Source organism: Haematobia irritans, chromosome 2, assembly GCF_050003625.1.
Source record: "Haematobia irritans isolate KBUSLIRL chromosome 2, ASM5000362v1, whole genome shotgun sequence".
In the NCBI taxonomy this organism is placed as follows: domain Eukaryota; kingdom Metazoa; phylum Arthropoda; class Insecta; order Diptera; family Muscidae; genus Haematobia; species Haematobia irritans.
In genome coordinates, this window is record NC_134398.1 from 2,846,560 (window position 1) to 2,872,682 (window position 26,123).

General features: G+C 34.1%; 1 protein-coding gene across 1 annotated transcript in view; it reads right to left on the bottom strand.

Annotated features, from left to right (window-relative positions):
• ZnT35C (solute carrier family 30 member 3) overlaps window positions 1-24,704 on the bottom strand; it is a 182,609-nt gene extending 157,905 nt beyond the window's left edge. The window contains exons 1-2 of the mRNA XM_075293067.1: window positions 24,117-24,704; window positions 3,897-4,078 (exon numbers count right to left, since the gene is read on the bottom strand). Of these exons, the coding sequence (XP_075149182.1) occupies window positions 3,897-4,078; window positions 24,117-24,148 (214 nt within the window). The 5' untranslated portion in view covers window positions 24,149-24,704. The remainder of the gene's footprint in view (window positions 1-3,896; window positions 4,079-24,116) is intronic.
• Window positions 24,705-26,123: the final 1,419 nt, after the last annotated feature.

A 26,123-nucleotide genomic window follows, 5' to 3' on the forward strand; every position in this document is an offset into this window, starting at 1 on the left:
AATGGAAATTTATATTTATGGCCAACAAAATAGGAGACATCCATACAAAATGAAATGGAATGAAAAAATGATCCCCCCCTCAGTCCTCCAGTAGATTTTCTGCTAAATAAAACGACCACGTCCAACAAAATAGTCTTCCATCGTTAGGAGTCATCAAACGAAGGAAGTGAATGAGGAGAGCAGATATCCATCAGCAGACGACCATCAATGTATCTATGTCGGGACACATCAACAAATAAGGATATGAATTATTTCCCCCTTAAACACTTAAATATGCGTTATCGTTAAAGGATTTTTTTTTATAAAATGAAAAAAATAATTTTGGATCTTTTTTATAAAACGAAAAAAAATTAATTTGGCTAAAATTTACGAATAATTTGTTTTCCCATTAACAACATGGATAGATTGTGGGTTTCGTGTAATAGTTGCCAATCCCATTTTGGCAACTAGCTTATGGAAGTATTACGTTTTTGTTTTTGCACAAATTTTACGGATAAATCACTTTAAATGTAAATCAGTTGGGATTTGTGTATTTGCTTAAGTAATTTCTTATTACTGAAAAATTAAGACTTGCCAGATGTAATGACTGAAATGATAATTGGGATTATATTAAACAAAATATATGGCCTTGTTTTCTTGATATTAGATGGCATTTAGTAAGATCTAAATTGGTATCAAATTTGACTGCACCCCAAACACATTCTGCTCCAAGCATATATATTTTCGGGATTGATCCAAACAAAATATTATTTGTATTGTTCAAACATATTATGTTTCACCTTAGGCATACACTGGTTGAAAAAAAATGTTAATGAAATTTTCTTTGTGTATATATAGGCGGTAATTGGTTACATCCATTCTTTTACTTGCGGCATACTCTCTACACGGATGAAAAAGACTGTTTTTCATATGTTTGGGTGTAAAAATTATATGTTTTGAACTAAATTTTTGTAACACAATATTTTTAAGCGCAAGCATATAATGTTCATAAACTAGCATAACATGTTTGGGACATATATGTTAATATGTTAGAACATATTATGTTTGGGACATATAATTTTTGTAAATATAATATGCTTAAATGCAAACATATATTAATTTGGACATAGGCTATAAACATATATGTGTTTAGAAAGAGAGACCTAGAGAGTATGCTGCAAGTAAAATAATGGAAGTAACCAATTGGCGCCTTAAAAATATATCCACACAAAGAAAATTTCATTAAAATTTTTTTACTACCTGTTTATGCCCTAAGGTGAAACATAATATGTTTGAACAATACAAAAAATTTTTTGTTTAGACCAACGCTGAAAATATATATGCTTGAAGCAAAATATGTTTAGGGTATATGTTACAGAAACGATTTTTTTTTTTTTGAGGGTGTAGGTCTCTCTTTCTAAACACATATACGTGTATAGGATATTTCTAAATTAATATTATATTTACAAACATTTTATGTCCCAAACATAATATGTTCTAACATAATAACATATATGATCCAAACATGTTATGCTAGTTTATGAACATTATATTTAAGTGTAGGCATACACTTAAATATAATGTGCTAAAAACTTGAGTTCCAAACATATAATTTTTATACCCAAACATATGAAAAACATGTTTTTTTTTTCGTCCGTGTAGTATCACTGTGTTTTTTTGTATCCGCTTTCCATCAATAGTCCAATCTGGTAATTCTAGTTAAATATGCCTACTCAACGAATGCGAATGCTACTTAAATTGTTAACAGTTTCCATGAGAAATATTCACAAACGTTCACTGTTCCATGAGGCCCCGACTAACAAAAAGCTATGGGACTAAAAACAAGAAGGCAATTGCCAACACAGAAAAACATATTGCGTGACCAACCGTCATAGAGACGGAACCAAAAGCAATGCCATCATCCTCATCATTGACCACTGAAAATAATGTTGCCTAAACTCCCTACCAACAACAGAAGCAACAAGACAGAAAAAAACTGGCAACATTTTTAAGCTCACTGAGAAATACGAAAAAAACGCACGGCCAATCCATAATCCCTGGAAATTTTAATTAAAAACTAAAATTGAGTTTTAAAACAGAATTCGGTTGGTAAAATCACCCTAAATCCGTAGAATCATCAACATTCAAATCGACCGCTCTACGCAACTGTCTAACCATTGGTGCGTTCGACCATTCGTCTGGATGACTGTGAAACCTTTTGATGTGAAATAAATTAAAATTTGTACTTATTTTTATGATGTCCGACACAATCACATTGCCTTCATCTAGAAGCCAAAAAATAAAGCCAGAAAAAAATAACAGCGAGTCACGTTAGAAACTTTATCATGTCAACATATTTCACTCATCATATGAATTTCTGCGAAATTGCAATTGCCTGCACCAGTGAAACAAAAACCTGCAGCATTCACATTCAACCATTGGACCAAAAAATATCATAAATCTCTGGATTTTTTTTTACGCAAATATAAAGGGAATCGTATACAATTCTAAATATTGCATGTATATTTGCAACAAATTTGAATAAATACACTGAGAGAAAGTAACAAAAGAAATCGAAAGTTGAAATCGTACACGGGAAGAATAAACTCTTTAATTGATCAAATTTAGTATATCAATGTCAATGAAATTTGGTATTGCAATACCAAAAAAGCTGCCAAATTTCTACATAAAAGGTTCATAAACTCCCAATACTACGTTCACACCAGAGATGTTCTGTATCAAACTTTTTTAGGTTTGCGACTGTCGCAAAGTTGTAAACGTCACATACGCGTCGCAAATGTAGAAAAAGTAACAAAAGTCGCAAACTCAAAATACTTTAGTCGCGTCAGCTAGGCAGCGAATTCGATGATATCCAAGACGATGGTATGTGCGAAGAAGTTTCAATTCTTAGGAATGTTCACAATTTTCGGTTTTAGTCCCCACATTTTCCCTATTGCCTTTTGCACGAGTACAGGGTAACCGTGGCTTTTCTCGTCCTTTCTTAGCTTTAAGTTCAGTTTCCTGTCCAATATAACACCAAGGTATTTTGCACACTCACCAACGGGAATTCCGATACCACCTAAGAAAATAGGCTTGACCATGGGAAAACTTTCACAAATTTCTGCAGAAACTCACAGCGAATGCTGTCAAACTAAATTAAAAAATGTTCAGAATTTCTTCTGTTCAAAATTAGGTTTATGTTACAGTAGGTTTACGACTTTTGCGCAGTCGCAAATGTATGTCGCAAAAGTCACAGTTTGTGACAGGCCAACCCTATGCTAGAATCTGCTTTCGTAACATTTCAAATCTCGCTTTTAAATGCAGATGAGATTTGGAAATCTAGATTTCGAGTATTGGATGAACGTAGTAATAAACAAAAGTATTTCCAAAAATTCCTAACAAATATTAGCATTGTGCCACTTTAGTGACAAATTTGCCACTTTTTTCAAACGGTGATATTTTTGTGCCAACTTTTTGTTGTACCACTAAATGTAATACTTTTCACTTTTTTGAATAATATATTTCTAAACAATTTTTCTTTTGTATTTACCATAATATTATCAGTGTATGCTTTTACCGCCTAAAAGTATGCATGAAGAATGCTCCATAGTAGATAACCGGGTTAATTTTCTCAATATTAAATTTCAAAGATTTTTAACTAAAAGAAGATAAAATTAATGTTAGACTATGTCATCGGTAAAACTGTTCCTAACATAGTATCCTCAGTGTATGCTAAAGTTGTTATGATTTTAACTTGTGTGACAGTCCAATTCAACATTGTTGGATTTCACAGTTATTCATCACACATTGTTATTGTGTTCACGTGTCTTTTTGTTCTATTTTGGTTGGATTACTTTGTTTTTTTTTTTATTCTCACTGAGACACACACACATAAGTTTTCTTTTTGGTCTACTTACCCTCTATGTGGCGCTGTCCGTGTAAACAAAATACCGAGGATCTAGGTTTTACCCCATCTGGATTGTTATTGTTGTTGTTGTTACTTGTGGTAGAGCGATGAGAAGTAGGAGAATTGAGATTTGCAGAATTGGCCATTGTAGTAGTAGCTGAACCATAACCAGAGTTACGCTGTTTGAAATCACTGAAATTGAAAAATGACAATTTAAACTCGTTAGAAAATAATTTAGTATTTACGAAAAAAAAACAATTGGTGTCTATTTTTAGGGGCTATGTTAAGAAAACTATAAAAGCTAATGGGGTTGGAGATAAGGTTTGAAAAATAGAACATAACTTATTACACTGAAAAAAATATTGTCGGGAGGTCAAAGATTTCATGTCTTTAAAATACGAATGCAAATTTAGCTTAGCATAGAAGTCGCATTTCTCTAATAAAGGGTGGTTAAAATTTCAAGGGCCGATGTTGATTTTGAATAAAACACAAACTATTTAGGAAATTATTGTAATTTTATTTTATTATGATATATTGGTATTACGCAATTATGTATGGAACAAAATATCGGCCAAATGGGCGCCGCGACCTCGGTGGCACACCTTCATGCGATGGTCCAAATTTTCGATGACGCTGAGGCATAATGGAGGTTCTATGCCGTTAATGTGTCGAATTGTCTCATCCTTTAGCTCTTGAATTGTTGCTGGCTTATCGACGTACATCTTTTCTTTCAAATAACCCCAAAGAAATAGTCCAACGGTGTCAAATCACATGATCTTGGCGGCCAATTGACATCGCCATTACGTGAGATAACACGGCCATTGAATTTGTTGCGCAAAAGAGCCATTGTTTCGTTAGCTGTGTGGCAAGTGGAAACCATATATCGTCCACATCCATATCTTCCAATTCGGGCCATAAAAAGTTCGTTATCATCTCACGATAGCGAACACCATTCACAGTAACTGCCTGATCGGCCCCATTTTGGAAAAAAATACGGCCCGATTATGCCGCCAGCCCATAAACCGCACCAAACAGTCACTTTTTGTGGGTGCATTGGTTTTTCGACAATCACTCTTGGATTCTCATTCGCGCAAATGCGGCAATTCTGTTTATTGACGAATCCACTGAGGTGAAAATGTGCCTCATCACTGAAGATGGTTTTCTTCAAAAATTTATCATCCACTGTTGCCATTTCTTGGAACCATTTAACACGTTGTTGTGTATCTCTCCATGGTTCAAATTGAGTAAGTCTGAAATAGAGAAATGTCAAATAAAATTCGGAAAAAAACTTGGCGTTTAGGTGTGGTTCACATTCAACATCGGCCCTTACAATTTAACCACCCTTTATAAAGTTGTTTTCCTTGTCCAAAAGTCGACAAACTTTTCAACGAAGTCGTATTGTCCTTATAATTAAGTGATTTGACTTAAAAATGGGTATCATAACATGAAAGAAAAAATTGTTGGGCTAAGGTCAACTTGACTTTAATTATTCAGATAAATTCTTTTAAATTAATGAAATTGTCTTTAAATTTATTGTTTTTTTGCATCTGGACTACAAAGCAAAAAAACGCTCAAATATGGGACATGTTTTTCAACACTTTTCTTTAAAGACGTTTTTACTTGAAACATAGCACAATTTCTACTGAAAGTCGAGTCTGAATTTGGAAAATAAAGTTGTCGTTAACTCGTTTTTAAAGGCCTTTGAAGAAAAAAAGCTGGAAAAACGAAAAATTAAAATTTGCTTCCTAGAAGCAAGTACACAAAACCCAAATTTAAAAAAGAATTTTGTCTTAAAAGTATCCTTACTTGTATCCTCCGCTTCTTTGACTCGGAATCAATACCAACATTTTTAATGTAAAGACAAAATCTTTGGAACCGGGCATGCTTTGTTTCAGTGAGTTTTTAAGCTGCTCCATAGAGAACTTTATATGCATTGTCGTTAATTATATGATTACAAGGTAGCTGATATGTATTGCAATTTCAGGTTGCCATCATTTTTTAAGCCACTCATCTAACAGCTGACAGACTTATTCCAGAAAAGTTAATTTTATTGAAGAAGGTAACAAAACAGTAACAACACCAGAAATGATCCGAAATGTGAAGGCCAGATTTGATCAACATTCACTTGGAAGAGCTCGCCGATAACCAAAAAATAGAAAGGTGTTGTTTTGCTTGCACGAAATTGGTCAGTTTCCGCATTTGGCTTACTCCGATGAGAGAGCCTTTCCAAGTGGGCCGATAGTCACTCCCCGCTCGTATTCATCGACCGTAAGGTCAAAGTAAGTATAGAAGCCTTGGACAGACAAACATTTCGGCCGCTATAAACCTTTAGAAACGTCAGATAGAGCGAAAGAGAATAGAGGAAACAAGTATAACGGCCGTAAGTTCGGCCAGGCCGAAGCTTATGTACCCTCCACCATGGATTGCGTAGAAACTTCTACTGAAGACTGTCATCCACAATCGAATTACTTGGGTTGCGGTAACACTTGCCGATGACAAGGTATCTTAAAACTTGCTAACACCGTAATATATACCACATAGTCCATACGTGGTATATATTAAACTAAAAAAGGCCGATTAAATACGTATATAATTAAGTTTAAAGTTTCTATAGAAATACAATTTTGACAAAATAAAATTTTGACAACATTTTCTATAGAAGTAAAATTTGGAAAAAAAATTCTATAGGAATAAAACTTGGATAAAATTTTCTATAAAAATAAAATTCTGACAAAATGTTCTATAGAAATAAAATTGTGACAAAGTTTATTTTGACAAAATGTTCTATAGAAATAAAATTTTGACAATGTTTTCTATAAAAATAAAATTTTGGTAGATTATTTTTGGCTCGAGTGGCAACCATGATTATGAACCGATAATGACCAATTTTTGTGTCATTGGGGATCGCCTATATATAACTATAGACCGATATGGATTAATTTTGGCATGGTTATTAGCGGCCTTATACTAACACCACGTTGCAAATTTCAATCGGATCGGATGAATTTTGCTCCTCCAAGAGGCTCCGGAGATCAAATCTGGGGAACGGTTTATATGGAGGCTATGGACCAAATCTTGCGTGTTTATTGGAGACCACATTCTAACACCACGTTCCAAATTTCAACCGGATCGGATGAATTTTGCTCCTCTAAGAGGCTCCGGAGGTCAAATCTGGGGATCGGCTTATATGGGGGCTATATATAATTATGGGCCGATGTGGACCAATTTTTGCATGGTCATTAGAGAACATATACCAACACCATGTACCAAATTTCAGCCGGATCGGATGAAATTTGCTTCTCTTAGAGGCTCCGCAAGCCAAATCGGGGGATCGGTTTATATGGGGGCTATATGTAATTATGGACCGATATGGACCAATTTTTGCATGGTTCTTAGAGACCATATACTAACACCATTTACTAAATTTCAGCTGGATCGGATGAAATTTGATTCTCTTAGAGCAATCGCAAGACAAATTTGGGGGTCCGTTTATATGGGGGCTATACGTAAAAGTGGACCGATATGGCCCATTTTCAATACCATCCGACCTACATTAATAACAACTACTTGAGCCAAGTTTCAAGTCGATAGCTTGTTTCGTTCGGAAGTTAGCGTGACTTCAACAGACGGACGGACGGACGGATATGCTCAGATCGACTCAGAAATTCACCACGACCCAGAATATATACTTTATGGGGTCTTAGATCAATATTTCGATGTGTTACAAACGGAATGACAAAGTTAATGTACCCCCATCCTATGGTGGAGGGTATAAAAATATAAGTATGGCAAGACAGAGGCGATTTTTTAGGGTGCGTGTGCAGTAAGACAAAAGTTAAGGAAAACCAATTCGGTCGTCTTCAAAAACTGGGTCAAAAGAGTTAGGACAATGGGGAAAAACCTCCTATTATACCCTGTTTTCAACTCAAATACTCCCTTATATAACCATAGTCCATGAGCCTCCAAAACATTTTGATAAAGCTAGACTACTTCTGAGAAGGCTGTTATGATGGCAAATGATCGATGGGAGAATTGCAAGGGTTGTAACGACACCAAGCAAATATGGCCCCATTTAAACTTAAACCGCACACTAGATATGCTATCTGACGTCTCAAGACGTCAGATATCACTCCTGATATCGGCTATAACGGGTCGCTGTCTGATAGGCGATTTTGCAAAAACTATAGGCGCGAATTATAATGACTATTGTATGAGCTGTCATGATGCGGAGGAAAAGGAATCAATTAAACACCTCTTGTGTGAGTGTCCTGCATTTTGTGTAAAGCGCAAGCAACTTTTAGGAGCATATAGCTTCAGATTACTGGCGGATCTGGAAAATGTTAACTTAAGAAGTCTGCTAATGTTTTTGGAACAATCTGGTTGGTTCAACAAAGAAAAATAATCAAGAAGGTTCAGCGGTTAAAACTAGAAGTGCCCATATGTAATAGGTACTTTTAGTTAATGCGGTATCACAATGGACTGAATAGTCTAAGTGAGTCTGAATCTTAATCGGGCTGTCACTTTAACCTAACCTAACCTAGCAGTCTGCTAATGTTTTTGGAACAATCTGGTTGGTTCAACAAAGAAAAATAATCAAGAAGGTTCAGCGGTTGAAACTAGAAGTGCCCATATGTAATAGGTACTTTTAGTTAATGAGGTATCACAATGGACTGAATAGTCTAAGTGAGCCTGAATCTTAATCGGGCTGCCACTTTAACCTAACCTAACCTAACCTAGACTACTTTTTTAAAAAAGTCAGGAAGTCGGTGGCAGTCTTAGATACTCATGTAGCCACAAAGGGTGAAATCTCAATCTTAATTTAAATATGAAATAAAATTCTTAACCATTTTCTGCATTTAGAAAATATAACGCAAAGATGTTAAGTTCCAAATATGAACATAAAACTTTAAGCCTTTTTCATAAACATTTGGCTAAAAAAACTGTAGCAGACCAAGCAAACCAAAATACACAATTTCAAATTTAGCTCTAGCAAATCTCATTTGCAGACTGAAATGGAAAACTTTTGCCAATAAATGTTCATTTGCAGTCAAACTTGAATTCCAAGATAATAAAAAAAGAGGAAATTGTCGCATTTTCAAGTTGATGATAAAATTAGCACATCACCATAGCAAACAAGTTTGTTTTCTTCGACTGAAAATTGGCATAAATTCCAGTAAAAATTTTCCAAGGCAGATACCAATAAAAAGCTGCTAAGAGACAATGTTACTATAGGACAAAAGGAAAAACTTCTCGAAAAAATCCTTCCAAATGCCAAAGTCCTTTTTTTGGATCAAAAGGAGAAAATTGTTTAGCGCTTCAGAAACTGAATGGAAAACAAAAATAAATGCATAGTTGTTACGTGTGATCTAACACAAGGACGATTATCGCAAGGACATTGAAAAACTTTATGCAATGGTAACGGCTCTTTAAAAAATGCAATTTTGTAAATTTGTTAACATTTTCTCTTGCTGGCAGATGAAAAGTGTTTCACAAACTTTAAGTGAACATTGATAAAAATGTAGAAAAAACCATCGAATAAACCCTCTTTTCTGTCTTTCTTTAACATGTGTTATATGCAAAATAACTCTTATTTGCTTCAATTTCCTAGAAATACTAAAATCTCGCTACATACCAGCCATGTGTCACGTTTTATGGCTTAGGAGCAGTCGGAGAATAAAGCCTCCCTCAACAAACAACAGGCATACACACACACACCAAACAAATGTTTGTTACACAATTTTTTTTTTCATATGGAAAATCCTTGAATGCAAAGGTAAAAAACGAATATCAACCCGATTTACCATGTCATCCCCAATGGTACCCACACAGATGTGTGAATAGAAAACCAAGTAAATATTGCAAAAAGATAGGCCGTAGTGCATATTAGGAACCCTTCATCATTGGATGTTCTTAAAGACAATATTTGTATGAGCCTCTCTAGTTTTGTGTTGATAACACAAAAAAGAGAATACACGCAAAAAAATAATTCTTTCCTCCCAAACGAAATTTTGGACAAACAAAGTTCGTTTCTCATTTACTTTTCGCTGTAAGGAAGTGTATTTGGAAGAAAAGTATATACTTTTTGTGATAAACGTTTATTCTTTTCCAGGATGTAAAAACAATTTCATAAAGACTAGCCTAAAAAAAAACATTATTTTCTTGCTAATTGCATTGTCCCTCACATCTTTCTCACATCCACGAGGATTTTTAGTTCTTAACACCTTTTCCTGTAATACCAACAATGTAGAAGAAATTATACGATTTTATAAATTTTAAAATTTTTTTTTACCTTTCGCCTGGACGGAGAATCGAACCGCGGACCATGCACATTGTAAGCCAACACACTAACCACTGAGCTATGTACCTGTTATGGTCATCAATAGATAAATATCCATATAAGTTATATTTATATAGCTTAGCTTGCGGCGCCCACGAACCGAATAAACAAAGTTTATTTAACAGAAACAAACATTTAGTTTGGCACCGTGGAGCAGTGGTAGCTACGTCCGACTCTCATGCCAAGGGTCGTGGGTTCGATCCCTGCATCGGCCAAAGTTTTTTTTTTGCTTTTGTTTTTTTTACATATATTCCAGATATATTCGGAAGATTCCGAAAAAATGTTCAACATTACATTGTAGTATATTAAATTTTAAACTGTAAAATGTGTCTTATTAAAGACCTAAAGTCAGAAAAGAACAGTGTTTGATATAAACGAAATGGACTGTGTTGTTATTTCAAAAATAAATTTTTTTATTGAAAAAATAAAAATTTTGTAACAAACGAATTTTTTTGATGATAAAAGTTTAAATTTTTCGAAGCAATTCAAAAAACTCTAACAAAAGAAAAACGTTTTCGGTACACGTTTTCCAAACGTTTTTTTCTTTGCGTGTAGGAAATTTTTTATTGATGCTATTGCTGTATGGAGTTTTGGGAGGATTGATAAAAAAAACTCCAAGGTTCATTAATGGATGGGTCTTTATATTATATAAAATAAATTTGAATTGGAAGAAATATAGGAATCAAAATGATATCGATATCTATTTTTATGGGGCTATAAAGGGTGATACGGTCAAAATTTGGTCAATATAAATTTGACGTATTTCTTTCAATTTTACATTTAAAAAACCTGAACACCCCTCATTTTGAAGGTGTGTGTGTGTGTAGAATGTTGCTCCTATTTTGATTTTGGAATTCACTCTTCAGTTGTCAAAATGCCGTCCAAGCAAGAAGAGCAACGTATCAAAATTTTGCTCGCGCATCGCGAAAATCCGAGCTACTCGCACGCAAAGCTGGCAAAATCGCTAAAAATTACCAAATCAACCGTTACAAATGTAATTAAAGTGTTTGGGGAACGTTTGTCGACAGCCAGGAAGTCTGGATCGGGGGGAAATCGAAAACCGGAAGCCGCTGAGACGACAAAGAGAGTTGCCGGTAGTTTCTAGCGAAACCCTAACCTCTCTCTCCGAGATGCCGCAAATAAGCTGGGTGTATCGTCTACAACCGTGCATCGAGCCAAAAAACGAGCCGGACTATCGGCTTACAAGAAGGTAGTGACTCCAAATCGCGATGATAAACAAAATACGACGGCCAAAGCGCGATCCCGGAGGCTGTACACGACGATGCTGACGAAGTTTGAGTGCGTGGTAATGGACGACGAAACCTACGTCAATTCGGATTTTGAAAAGCGAAAGCCTTACCGAATATTTTTCCTGAATTTTATACTAATTGCACTTGAAAAAGAAATTTAATTTGATTTTTTAAATAAACGATTTCACCGATTTACACGCGTTTTCCCTTGACCAAATTTTGACCGTATCACCCTTTATAATACGATAGTAGGCCTATAAAGAGGAGCTCAATGTTGGTTCCCTTTCTACCGGATACACTTTGTTTTATCGGTCCCTGCAAAACATACCTTTATGGTGGCAATAAATCTCCCATTCTATATATAATTGCATCCAACGAGTGACTTCTTTAAGTTAAAAAAAGAAGTAGAATACGTAGGATGGGGTAGCTGTATCCCAAGTCTACGAACTTGACTATGGCCAGGCGGAAGGTGCGAGACGCTTTGTTGTCATGCTGAAATAACACTTTTTTATTCTGCAAATAGAGTATACCCCGATGGGATATTTTTCGCCTTCTTCGGAGCGCGTCCGACTAGTGTTTGTGTCCCGCACATTAATTTTGTTTTGATTTTCGGAAACAAAAACAAATCGTACGGGCTCTAATCAGTGGAATACGGTAGATGTGGGCGAAACTTCCAATTTGGCCGATGCATTACCAATTGAAAGGATCCGTTTTTCTATGCCAAGTTGATCATCGAATCGTTTCCTCATAGTAGGAGCCACCGTGGTGCAATGGTTAGCATGCCGCCTGCTACGACCTGCTACGACCGAACACCAAAAAGTTTTTCAGCGGTTGATTATCCCACCTTAGTAATGCTGGTGACATTTCTGAGGGTTTCAAAGCTTCTCTAAGTGGTTTCACTGGAATGTGGAACGCCGTTCGGACTCGGCTATAAAAAGGAGGTCCCTTGTCATTGAGCTTAACATGGAATCGGGCAGCACTCAGTGATAAGAGAGAAGTTCACCACTGTGGTATCACAATGGACTGAATAGTCTAAGTGAGTCTGATACATCGGGCTGCCACATAACCTAACCTAACCTTCCTCATAGTAAATACTCGTTTTACCTTCATAAATGTAGCAAATGTGGCTTACAACTTGTGAATCCTTGAAAATTGTGAACTTCACATTTGCGGTTTAGTAGATTTTTGTGATAGTTGTATGATGGAAATGAAGTGAGGAACCTCCTTTTTAAGGCATTCTAGGTAGATGCGTACTGAGTCCTTTGGAATGTCCATGGGTTGCAACCAAAATATTTGTATGCTCAGGACTTCAATACTGTTTTTAGAATATTTTCCCAATAATATCTGCAACCCTACGGTTAATGAATACAAGCGAGGAGCGACCATCGCCGGTACCGCAGCTCACACCATTATCATCGGTAGCGCTTCAGTTCTGGTGGTGTACATTTTCTTTGGTAAGTAAACCCGACATTTTGTTTATCCACAAATTGCTCAATTTGGAATGACTTCTCATTGGAGAAAATCATATTCGGTAACTGGCCACTTTCGGTCTTGGTCCATTTCAATGGTCTTGGTTCAAGCACATTTTTTAATATTTTTTGCATTCGTTGTCGTCGCCGCTGTGACGAAATTTTTCGTTGGCATCGTCAAACAATGATCAGAAATTAGCTGGTTTTGCTTACGAGGTAAATTAGAGCACCAAAACCTGTTTCATATCCCAAAATTTAATAGTACAAATGACCAATTCGCTCTTTGCAAATTCCTATGTCGCACATATTCAATGAAGGTCTGTATATTGTATCCCCTGTGGTAGCTGTGGACGTGGCTCATCAAAAACCGATGTGCGACTACATTGAAACTCGTAAAAATTATTTGATGGCTATATATACCAAAGGAGAAGAGTCAACGTACACAGCACCAATGCCCTGGGATTACGATGCATTTCAAAATTGGGATTCAAATCACCTCGAAAACTCTTGCACGCATATATGTGTTGCCACTTTGGTCCGATCGGACCAAAATTGGTCCAAAAAATTATTAATTTTTAAATTTGGTCCAATGGTCGGACCAAATGGAATTTTCTTGATTTTGGTCCATTTTCGTCAAATCGGTAATTTTTTTAAAAATTTTCTATAGAAATAAAATTTTGACAAAATTTTCTGTATAAATAAAATTTTAACAAAATTTTCTATAAAAGTAAATTTTGGCAAAATTTTGTACAGAATTAAACTTAAGAAAAAATTATAGATACAAAATTATTCAAAAATTTTATATAGAAATAAACTTTTGCTATAATTTTCTATAGATATAAAATTTTGCCATAATTTTCTATAGAAAAACAATTTTGACAAAATTTTCTATAAAAATAATATTTTGTCAAAAATTTCTATAGAAATACAATTTTGACAAAATTTTCTATAGAAATAAAATTTTAACAAAATTTTCTATAGAAATAAAATTTTGACAAAATTTTCTATAGAAATAAAATTTTGACAAAATTTTCTATAAAAATAAAATTTTGACAAAATTTTCTATAGAAATACAATTTTGACAAAATTTTCTATAAAAATAAAATTTTGTCAAAAATTTCTATAGAAATACAATTTTGACAAAACTTTCTATAGGAATAAAATTTTAACAAAATTTTCTATAGAAATAAAATTTTGACAAAATTTTCTATAGAAATAAAATTTTCTATAGAAATAAAATTTTAACAACATTTTTTATATAAATAAAATTTTGACAAAATTTTCTATAAAAATAAATAGAAATAAAAATTTGATAAAATTTTCTATCGAAGTAAAATTTTGGAAAAATTTAGCTATTAAATGATATTAATTTAATTTGGACAAATGGTCCGCTGGTACGAGTTTTGGTCCAATTTCGGAAAAATTTCGGTCCAAAATATAAATTCATTGTGGCAACGGTGACCCATATACGAATTAAAACCACCGATTTGTCTGAAGTTATGACACGGACCACATCCCCTTTGTGTACACAGAGGCATATCCAATTTGTGTACATAGAGGCATGAGTTAAAATGCTTACCTTGGATCCATACCCTTTATAAGCGTTGTTTAGAGTTAACTCTCATATAGGCTTCAGTACTTACAATGTTTTACGCTTTTCATTCTCTAGAAGTGCAGTCTCATATTGATATACGTGACTCCACTTGGAATTGTTCAGAAGGGTAACCATTTTCAAAAACAAACAAAACAATAAAACCGTATTGCCGACTGATTGCCATGAAGTATGTGAATCAATTTTGGAAAAGGTAAAGTATTACAACATTTTCACTGCAGGTTTTCGGCCTTGAATGATGCTCATGTTCTTTAGAACTCCCCATGTAAGTAATGCATCATTTGGGTTGGGATGGCAAATGGAAACGCTGAACGACCGTCTAAATGTCATCGCTGTCTTCCCATCTACCGATATATGGATAAACCAGAAGCCATAAACTATGAATGTAATTTTAGTAAAAGGATCGAACGATACAAAGTTTAAATTAAAAAGACCATAAACTATGTATCGAAAGAAAAGAGAAATTGAAGTTATTAAAATTCTAAATCTTATCACAGATTTCAAATAGTTTGTCGAAAAAGAAGATTTTTTTGAGGTTTTTTTCTTCAAAAAATATCTGTGCCGGTACATTCTGTTATTACTATCTGTGTTGATTGTTCACTTGTATTTATGTTCCTCTATTCGGTTTAGTTTTTGCGGCCGAGGATATGCTCCACCATGGAAAGGATTCTTTTTGTCGTTGTTTTTTTTCGATCAAAGTTCGCTCCGTATTTAGATGGTAAATCCTCTTGGATGCAGATTTTAAGACTTTGAACTTTATGTACATTTTAAGGGGCAAAGGCAGAAACTTGAAAAGAAAAATTTAGATATGTGTATTTTTTTATTTTATGGCAGTTTTACTCTCAAGTCGAAGCAACGAAAGTTAAGGTAAATGTGGCTGCGAATGGCGCATGTGGAGGGAATTTCAATATTTTTCATTTTCCAACTACACTGACATGTGCCATCAATTGGGCTGTAAACTGGGTTAGGAAAGAATTCCCGTCAAGATGGAACTGCGATTGAGGTTGCTGAATTACAAATGAGAAAGAAACTTAAATTTGGTTAGTACTGGATGGCCCTAGTTAGTACTGGATGGCCCAAGCCTTCTCCATCACACTGAATAAAAAATATATGTTTTGGTTTCATTCACGAAATTAATTGATCTGATTACTTTTTGCTTCAATCGCGGAATAGATAATATCAATCAACGACTCCTCTTAAATAATTGAATGTCCCAATTAAAACTTAACGCTGTCCTTAACAAATAATTGAGTTTACTTGCCCAAGCTATATTTCCGAGCAAAAACAGATCTAAATCAAACTTTATAAAAATTGAGGAAAGACTGATGGCAGTCCGAGACAATCAATATAAGAACTATCATAACGCTTCTAGGCCCAACATTAATACATTTTCTTTTTTGGCAATTTTCTCAATTCTCCATAGAACTATTTTTTTTTTATTCTTCCTACCCCAACAATTTGCCATAATTCTCAAATTAATTTTCAAAACATATGCGAACCTTTCCAGGATGATTATTTTCCATTTGCCATTAATATTCAGTGGAAATTTCGCAAAAAATTTGCATTTTACCATTCTCTTCTTTATACAAAAAAATCCCATTTTCTATTTTGAATCAAGCCAAGTGGCATGGATTATACAAAACTACTAAAATTCTTAATCTGATTTTTTAATTACGATAAAAAAAAAAAATCTAGAAAACTGAACCAGACAGGGATATGATGAAAGCCGTAGTCAATCTAGGACGAAAGAACAAGAGGATGGTTGGCTAAGAAACTATCGTCATCTTCATGAAACTAAAAGTCAACGAAAAGTGTCCATTTAAATGCAGTTGCGGCAATGAAGGGAATAAAAGACAAAATAGGATTTCTCTCTTTTATTCTCAGATCGTATGTGATGGACTATGGCAGTAATCTTCCATATTGATGTATGGAAATATAGAGTCGATAAAATGTTACAAAATAATTAAGATTTTTCCTCTTGACTCCAAAGACCAAAAACTAAGGAATTTTTTACTTCCGTTCAAATGTAAAAACAGTTGCTGCTCGAGCCATAAATAATCTACCAAAATTTTGGAGAAAATTTTACCAAAAAATGTAAAAACAGTTGCTGCTCGAGCCATAAATAATCTACCAAAATTTTGGAGAAAATTTTACCAAAAAAAACTACCAAACAAAGACATGTCATTTTGCAAAATTTTATTTCTATAGAAAATTTTGACAAAATTTTATTTTTTAGAAAATTTTCAAAATGTTATTTCTATAGAAATTTTGTCAAAATTTTATTTCAATAGAAAATTTTGTCAAAATTTTATTTCTTTAGAAAATTTGTCAAAATTTTATTTCAATAGAAAATTTTATTTCTATAGAAAATTTTGTTAAAATTTTATTTCTATTGAAAATTTTTTCAAAATTTTATTTCTTTAGAAATTTTGTCAAAATTTTATTTCAATTGAAAATTTTGTCAAAATTTTATTTCTTTGGAAAATTTTGTCAAAATTTTATTCCAATAGAAAATTTTATTTCTATAGAAATTTTTTAAAAATTTTATTTCTATAGAAAATTTTGTCAAAATTTTATTTCAATAGAAAATTTTGTCAAAATTTTGTTTCTTTAGAAAATTTGTCAAAATTTTATTTCAATAGAAAATTTTATTTCTATAGAAAATTTTGTCAAAATGTTATTTCTATAGAAAATTTTGTCAAAATGTTATTTCTATAGAAAATTTTGTTAAAATTTTATTTCTATTGAAAATTTTGTCAAAATTTTATTTCTTTAGAAATTTTATCAAAACTTTATTCTATAGAAAATTTTATTTCTATAGAATATTTTTTAAATTTTTTTCTATAGAAATTTTCTTAAAATTTTATTTAAATAGAAAATTTTGTCAAAATTTTATTTAAATAGAAAATTTTGTCAAAATGTTATTTCTATAAAAAATTTGTGAAGTATTTCTTAGTTGAAGAGGAATATTTTGCAAAATCTACCAAAACATCATGAATTCTACAAATCTACCAAACAGTAAAAAATTTACCATTTTTGGTAGAATTCTAGCAACTGTTACAACCGCGCATGTAAACCATGCAATCGAAGAGCCAATATTTTATCTATAAAGTAGTGAATCTTCTGTAACCTTAGCTACCGCACAGTGGAATTGCGAATTTATAAAATTTTATTTAATTTACTTTCTATTTTTATGACTTTTGAAAAAGTCGACTTTTCGAGATAGGTCAAAAATTTTTACTCGATTATTATTTTTTGCAAATATTATAAGATGATTTTAACTGAGACGAAAAATCGATTTTTAGCAAAATTAAAAATTAATTATTCGATGTTGGCCTTCAAAATAATCGATTAGTCCATTTTGACTAACATGAAAGTTTATTTGATGAATTTGAATGAACTAATAGCCAAACAAAGTTTTCAATTTTTAGCTGTTTTTGTGATAAGACTTGTCATTATACCCCTATCTTGTAATTATTTTTTTGAATTTTTTCGCCCCACTGTGAATCATTACTGTTGTGATTAATGTAAAGTTTAAATTAGTTTTGAAGCTATTTCGGAAGTTTGTCGTCATGAAATAATCTACAGTTTTAGTCTTGCACTAGTACACGTACAGTGTATCCAAGAAATGTGCATTAACGATAACCCCCGCATCATCACCCCTGACGAAATCACTGCAGAGGAATAATCAAAACAAAAATGCATTTAATTTAAGAAACTGAAATTTTTGGCCGTTGTCAAGAATATCCAACGAAAAGGAAGCGGAACTTGAACACAGAGATTGCTTCAAGTGAAAACAAGGCAACAGGGATCACCTACTGGCATATAATTGCACGATGGGAATATTCATCAGATGGAGGGGGGTCTCGTTGTGTTGTTGCCATCCGCTGTAAATGTGGGCTTTAATAATACATGGGAAAAATGGGCTGTCTTGCCTAATGTATGCTAATTAAAATTAACGCCAAGTTTTTTCTTAACACATCGAAAATAAGACCGGAAAAAATTACATCAAATGAAAGTGGAGAATTCTGCAGGGTTAAAGAAAATTTGGTCGCTTATTTTTCTGAACTTTCTCTTTTTGTTCGTTTTTGCATTGTCGTTACTAAATGCATTATATTCTTTAAGGGATTATGCATATATATATCTACCCATAAAAATGGAAGCAACCACACGGATAATGGAGTTAGTAACTGTAAGAAACTGTAAACTAAAGGAAGCGTTTTAACATTCGTGCTCTTTGACTTGACATTCTTCATTATCATAGTCATACCTAGGTAACTGCATTCTCTACCTTTAACAGAGACTTCGCATTTCCATTGAAATATAATGGGAAGCATAATTGAGTAAGAACATCTATTTAGGTAAATCAAGGGACAAAGTTAACTAAATTCAAATTATATTCGATTAATTTTACCGATTTAAAGATTATCTCTTTGAAAACTTATGGCACGAGAAGAAAGGCTTAAAGGAATTAAAGGATCCTCGCTTCATTGTACCGCACATTGGTCACTAAAATCTCCGGATCTCAAGTTGGCATTTTGGATCGTAAGATTAGCACTAAAAACTACCAAAATTTCGATCATCTCAGGAGGGCGCTTTCCCAGGAATGGGCCTTAATACCGCATAGCCACTTTTGTGTAGCTTGTGATGGATTTGACGGTCATTTGATAATGTAATTTCCGACATTGTTTGTTACTTTGTTACTTTATATATCAGCCGAGTCATATCAAAGCAGGAATATCTAAAATCATGTACCCATGCATTGCTCATCTTATCAAAGTGCAATTAACCCGTTAAGAACCCTTTGTAAAATACCAGTGCTTATGCTAGTTAAATTTATCATAACATACATTTTGAAATGGTTTGTGTCCGATGGTAGAAGCGATGATCTGTCATTGCTCTGTGATTTAAACAACTCTTTCAGTATCATAGGATTCATGATCCCTCATAACATTAGAGATAAGTGACAAATATAGAATGACACTATCCTTTGGGTAAAAAGACAAAACTTTTTTAGGAACAAAATCGCCCTATGAAATTTGCTAGCTCATCCCCTTTTCAACCATTATTCAGTCCTTGATCCTTGTGTTACTTTAGCCTTTCGTACTATATGTCATAAGACATCTCATCTCACGACACCATATTCCACCTAAGCCTTTCAATATAAGGAAATTAATGAAAAGTACACTATGAAAATGTTTGCTAAAATTTCCATAAATTAATCCGCTAGTTTCTGCCCCCACTATCCCAACGATGAGAACTCCATTCCTCTACCAAGTTAAAAAAAAAAAACGAATCTAAGTATTAATCCTTCCGAACTACAGGCACACTAAGAAAATGTCACTCAGTTATGGATTTGCTGGCAAGGCGCCTCCCATACGCTGAAAATTGCCCGGAGAATCAAGCAGGCATACATCCAGGCAAATGATTCAAGAGAACGAGAGAAATGCAAGAAATGAAAAAAAAAGAAACAACAACTGCAGGATCTATGAAAAATTGCTAAGCGTTTTTGATTGACATAATCCAAGTTTCAAGAGATTTTAAAGAGAGAATGACAAAGAATGGAGCTTACTTAAGGTTAATCAAGGCACATTGAACGCGATATTCATCTGCCAAAAAGAAAAAAATCGAATAACACTCACTCACGTCTATGGAACCATCGTCTATTGGCTTGTTTATGGGAAACATGAGGGAGAGTGACAACCAATTTTTTTCTTAACCTTGCCAAAGCAACCAAGTGCTATGCTAAACTGTGACACACTTTAATCTCTTAGCATAATTTAAAGAAGCAAACTGCCGTTCCAATTCCTCCCCTCCCCCACCATCCCTCTCATAATCAAACACAACCCAAATGCAGTTTGTCACCGCAATCATCACGTCTTGAAAATTTTCCTGCATGGCCAACCATAATGGCTGTTGGTTACCATACCTCCTTGATGCTCGCTCTTCTTCCTTTTGTACATCAATAGAGTCAGTCAACGAAGAAAGGAATGATGGCAAATTTTCATTTCATCAAAGAGTAAACAAGCCAACCAAGTGACGCTCAAAGTGCGATATTGGCCAGAGGACCAACAAGTCAAAAATTCAGTCACTTGCAAAGCCAATTGATGACAGTATTGATGGCTTTGGTAAATTGTTGTGGCTACATGGCACAATGCCACCATCCATCCTTTGTCCACACGGGGATAAACAATCCAGCGCTAAGGCCACATCCTGACCCCCCCTTAGCACCAGACCGCATAATTATGATGACAATAGTGGGGTCCCCAGAAGAATAAGAAATAATTTCAGCAAAAGAGAATATGGGCTAATAGTACGCTCACTTTGGAAGTCATGGAGAGAGGGACAGAGTCCATGAGACTGATGTCACAAGAATTTTACAGAGTTTGGTTAAATTTATGATGGACATGTTTATATTGTGATGTACTGACCGGCTAGCTACTCTCTCTGTGGCCATTGTACTGGCCATGGCGATGACACGAATGATGACGGCTTGGCGGAGGGGGGGGTGGTTGGTATACAGTCAACGAGAAGATTTAATAAAAATCAAATGAAGAATGATGGTGATATTAACGTAATGAAACTCTTTTTTACATTGTTTACATAAGCGAGAAAAAAAACCAAAAAAGAAGTGTTTTGAAATATCTAAAAGTTCTAGTGAGGGTATACTGGCGAAACATTGTTATTATGTGTTGTATGTGAGCATATACTATGTTTGGAAGCACATTGACCACAACAATAAAGGTGATACGGTCAAAATTTGGTCAATATAAACTTGACGTATTTCTTTCAATTTTGCATTTAAAAAACCTGAACACCCCTCATTTTGAAGGTGTGTGTGTGTAGAATGTTGCTCTTATTTTGATTTTGGAATTCACTCTTCTGTTGTCAAAATGCCGTCCAAGCAAGAAGAGCAGCGTATCAAAATTTTGCTCGCGCATCGCGAAAATCCGAGCTACTCGCACGCAAAGCTGGCAAAATCGAAGTTTGACTGCGTGGTAATGGACGACGAAACCTACGTCAAAGCCGACTACAAGCAGCTTCCGGGACAGGAGTTTTATACGGCAAAAGGAAGGGGAAAGGTAGCAGATATTTTCAAGCACATAAAACTGTCAAAGTTCGCAAAGAAATATCTGGTTTGGCAAGCCATCTGTACCTGTGGCTTGAAAAGCAGCATTTTCATAGCTTCCGGGACTGTCAACCAAGAAATGTACGTGAAATAGACGTCTGCTGCCTTTCCTGAAGAAACTCGGTTGTTCCGTACTGTTTTGGCCGGATTTGCCATTACGGTAAAAAGGCCGCAAACAACGTGCAGGTGGTTCCCAAGGACAAAAACCCTCCCAAAAAGCCAGAACTCCGCCCAATTGAGAAATACTGGGCTATTGTCAAGCGGAACCTAAAGAAAACCAAAAAAACTGCTAAGGACGAGCAGCAGTTCAAGGCAAACTGGCTTTCTGCGACGAAGAAGGTGGACAAGGTGGATGTACAAAATCTGATGGCAGGTGTCAAGCGTGAGGCCCGGCAATTCGGATTTGGAAAAGCGAAAGCCTAACTGAATATTTTTTCCTGAATTTTATACTAATTAAACTTGAAAAAGAAATTTAATTTGATTTTTTAAATAAACGATTTCACCGATTTACACGCGTTTTCCCTTGACCAAATTTTGACCGTATCACCCTTTATAATATATTTGGCAGCATCATCCCCCAAATAAACAACTTAACATGCAAATTAGGTAATATCTAAGTTTTAGGCGAATTACCAATATAAAGCCACAAGCAGAATGTCTGTCATTTGATTCTTTCACTGTCTCATAATTATTTCTTCCTCTACACTCTCTTTCTCCTTTTCTTTTAGATTAGAGTCTCTTAACATACATACAGTGGGGAGCAAACCCGTGTGCATGTTTATCACTTACGAATCTATTTTATATCCTTAATAAAACATGTCTATTGGGTCCAATGGCTACAAAATGTATTTCATTTTTTATTTCATTTGTCGTTACCAGTAATATTCGGAGGCGTTACCAGTAATGTTCCTTTACATCGGATGGAAAGCGGTTTAGTTTTGTTTCATCAGACCATAGAATTTATTTCCAGTCATCAACGGTCCAATTTTTATGGGCTTAACTATGTATTTTATATTTAATAAAGATTGCAAAAAGTGCTCCCCACTGTATATTTACACGAAATTTCTAAATTAATATATTTTTATATGCACACATATAATAATTTTGAACATTTGATGTCCCACAAATAATACACCTAAGATACACAGAAATCATTTTCAGAAAAATATTTCCAATTAAAATTTAAATTGAATTTTCAAAAATATTAAAAATATAATTGATTCAATAATCTGTTTAATTAAAACAAAAATCAATCAAAAAATTAACAGCATCAATTCATTTTTTAATTGGATCAATTAATTTTTTAATTGTATCAATTAATTTTTTAATTGACTTCGGTGAGTGATACTTTAATTTCTGTGATTGAATACATTTCAATTTCAAATTAATTAGGCCAATTAATTTCGTGATTGAATCCAAAAATTTTTAGATTCAATTATACTAACTTTTCAACATTCTATGTTTGCACTTAAAATATTGTGTCAAAAAATTGATCCCCAAAGAGATTGTTTTACACCTTAACTATGAGCAGAAGGAAAAAATGACTCATTATCTATTTCAATTATTGTCCGTGTAGTTTTTATTACGGCTTACTGTCACCCATATCCAAAAATTACTTTTTCTAAAATCTAATATTTTATGCATTAACAAATTTAGACAATATATGTATGTATACTGAAAGGGTAAACGAACAGACCTACGGTAGAGGTGTGCATGTGACACGAAATTATCGGGACTCACGTACATTTTCGTGACTCACGAGTGAGTCGTGAGTCACGCTGACGGCAACGGCGTGAGTGTGCGTGAGCGTGATTAACCAACCAAATGTCGCGCGTGGTCGTGAGTCACGAAAATAATATCTTCATGAGTGTGCGTGAGTAACGAATTTCGGAAAAACACGCTCACGAAAATAATCCCGCTTACGAACATAAAATGCTTAAGAGTTGAATTCATTTATAATTTTAGTGACATCCTAGGTGGTAAGAGTTTTATAACGCACTCGATTTTAACAATACTCATGTTTTCAGTCAGGTTCTACAGGTAAATCACTCATAAAATTATTCGTGAGTAACGAAGTTTTTCGTGAGTCACGATATTTTTCGTGAGTCATGACATTTAAAAGATTTTCGTGCGTGAGTATAAATTTTCTTTTCGTGAACGTGCGTGACCGTGAGTCCTACCAAAAAATATCGTGCGTAAGTGTGCGTGAATAAGATTTCTCCGTCGTGAGTGTGCGTGAGCACAATATTACTCACGTGCACACCTCTAACCTACGGTCATAAAGGGATATACATACACGCAACACTATATGTTATACCCATTCACTTAATCTTCTTGTTGCGATCCTTAATATATGTACATACGAAAAACTAACACACGTTTTTTCTCTTTGTCCTTCCAACTTCTTCACAAAGAGCTTTGTCCAATACTTACATTATAATCGGGGTATCCTCCTTCTTTGACATGATTGACGGTACAAAAACTTTCCACGATATTCACAAATATAACTTTTTTTACAATATTTATATACAAAATTCACAATAGACTAATGTCATCCATAAGACAAACAACAATAAAAAATTATAACAAGATTCAAAACAGAATATTTCTCAATTGAAGAAAGATTTTAAAAAGACAAATAAATAGCACGGCACCAAACTTTCCTTAATGATATCAACGATATTAGTGGTAACGCGTGGTTTTCCGCATAAAGTCACGAGTAATTACCGATTTGCAAACCCTATAGCAAGAAAAGAGCTCTATTCTGTTTTTATGTATTTCGGTTTTTGTTTTTCTATTTTTTTTTTTTTCAATTATATTTCTTCTTCTTTTTGCTTTTGCAAAAAACAAAACGGTTGCTGTGGAATATAGTAAAACTTGCGGACCGGGATCAGTGATAGTTGTGTTACGATAAGAGATTTCAATGGAACTGATTTTTTAAACGGCCGAATGAATTTCTTTCAAATGCTAATGACAAACTGAAGATAAGAAAAAGAATGAAGAATAATTGTGTGTGATTACAGCAGCACTAGGCTGAAGACACTTGATCACTTGATATATGTATATGTGTGTGTTTTTATGTTTACAGAGGTAAACAAAGTACAAACGATGAAGTTGAGAGAGTGAGTGCACTTAATAAAAAAATCTGTGGTGAGAAGTGCAGAGTATTTGTTTTTAACAGAGATGAGTTTATCATTACCACCCCGTCCACGTACCACATTGTTAGTGGTAAGTGACCATAAATTAAGAAAACAAACAACAACAAAATGACTAAGCTAAGTAAATCACAGTCATTTGCCATCAACAACGACAGAATATGACAAGTATTTTTAGTGGCAAGTAGGCTCTACGAAAACAAAAAGACATATCCATTTAATTGTCCATTTAATATCGTTACTTAGCCCTTTGATATCTTATCGCTAGCTTACTAAACATATTTATAATACTTAGGTAAATGTGCATTAAATTGTACAATATAAAGATACTAAGTAATTAATGAATGTCTAAGGACTGTTTGAAAAATAATTTTAAATTTTAAAAATTCAAATTTGGTTGTTTTTAAATTTACATGTAAAACTAGGCTAGGCCTACCCACAGAAAAGTTTGGGCCCGACCTTAAAAATTTTCCACGATCTTTGAAACTGTCAATGTGAACCAAAGATAATGCCATTAGGGTCTTTCAGAATGTACTCCACTAGAGATCGCTGTATAAATAGAAGTTGGCCAAATATTTGTTTTTGCAACGAATAAATGCTATAAAAAAAAACTTTCTTATACCTCATTCACATTATACTTCCAAACTCCACTTTATCCAGATTTCAAATGTCATTTCTCTTATAAAAAAGGGATTTCAAATATACTTTTAGTAGATTTTGAGCCTAATGTGTATAGGCTTTTACAGGACTAGTCCGAAACATTATTTTTCATACATTTCGTTTTTTGTTGTTCGCAAACTGTTAATCCCCCCCAAAATTAATTTTCGCATTTTCGAGGGCTTCGTTCCATTTTTTTTATACCCTTCACCACTACTGTGGTACAGGGTATAATAAGTTTGTGCATTTGTATGTAACGCCAAGAAATAGTGGTCATAGACCCATCTTTTAGTATACCGATCGGCTTAGAATTAAATTCTGAGTCGATTTAGCGATGTCTGTCTGTCTGTCCGTCCGTCTGTCTGTATATGTAATTTTGTGCACAAAGTACAGCTCGCAATTTAAGTCCGTTCGTCCTCAAATTTGGCATAGGGCCGTTTCTTGGGACAGAGGCAATCGCTATTGGTTTTGGAAAAAATCGGTTCAGATTTAGATATAGCTGCCATATATATTTATCCCCGATTTGGTCATAGTTAGCGTGTTTATCAACCGATTTTCTCGAAATACCGTACATCCAAATATTTTATGAATCTCGCAAATCTTGCAAAATATCAGCCAAATCGGTTCA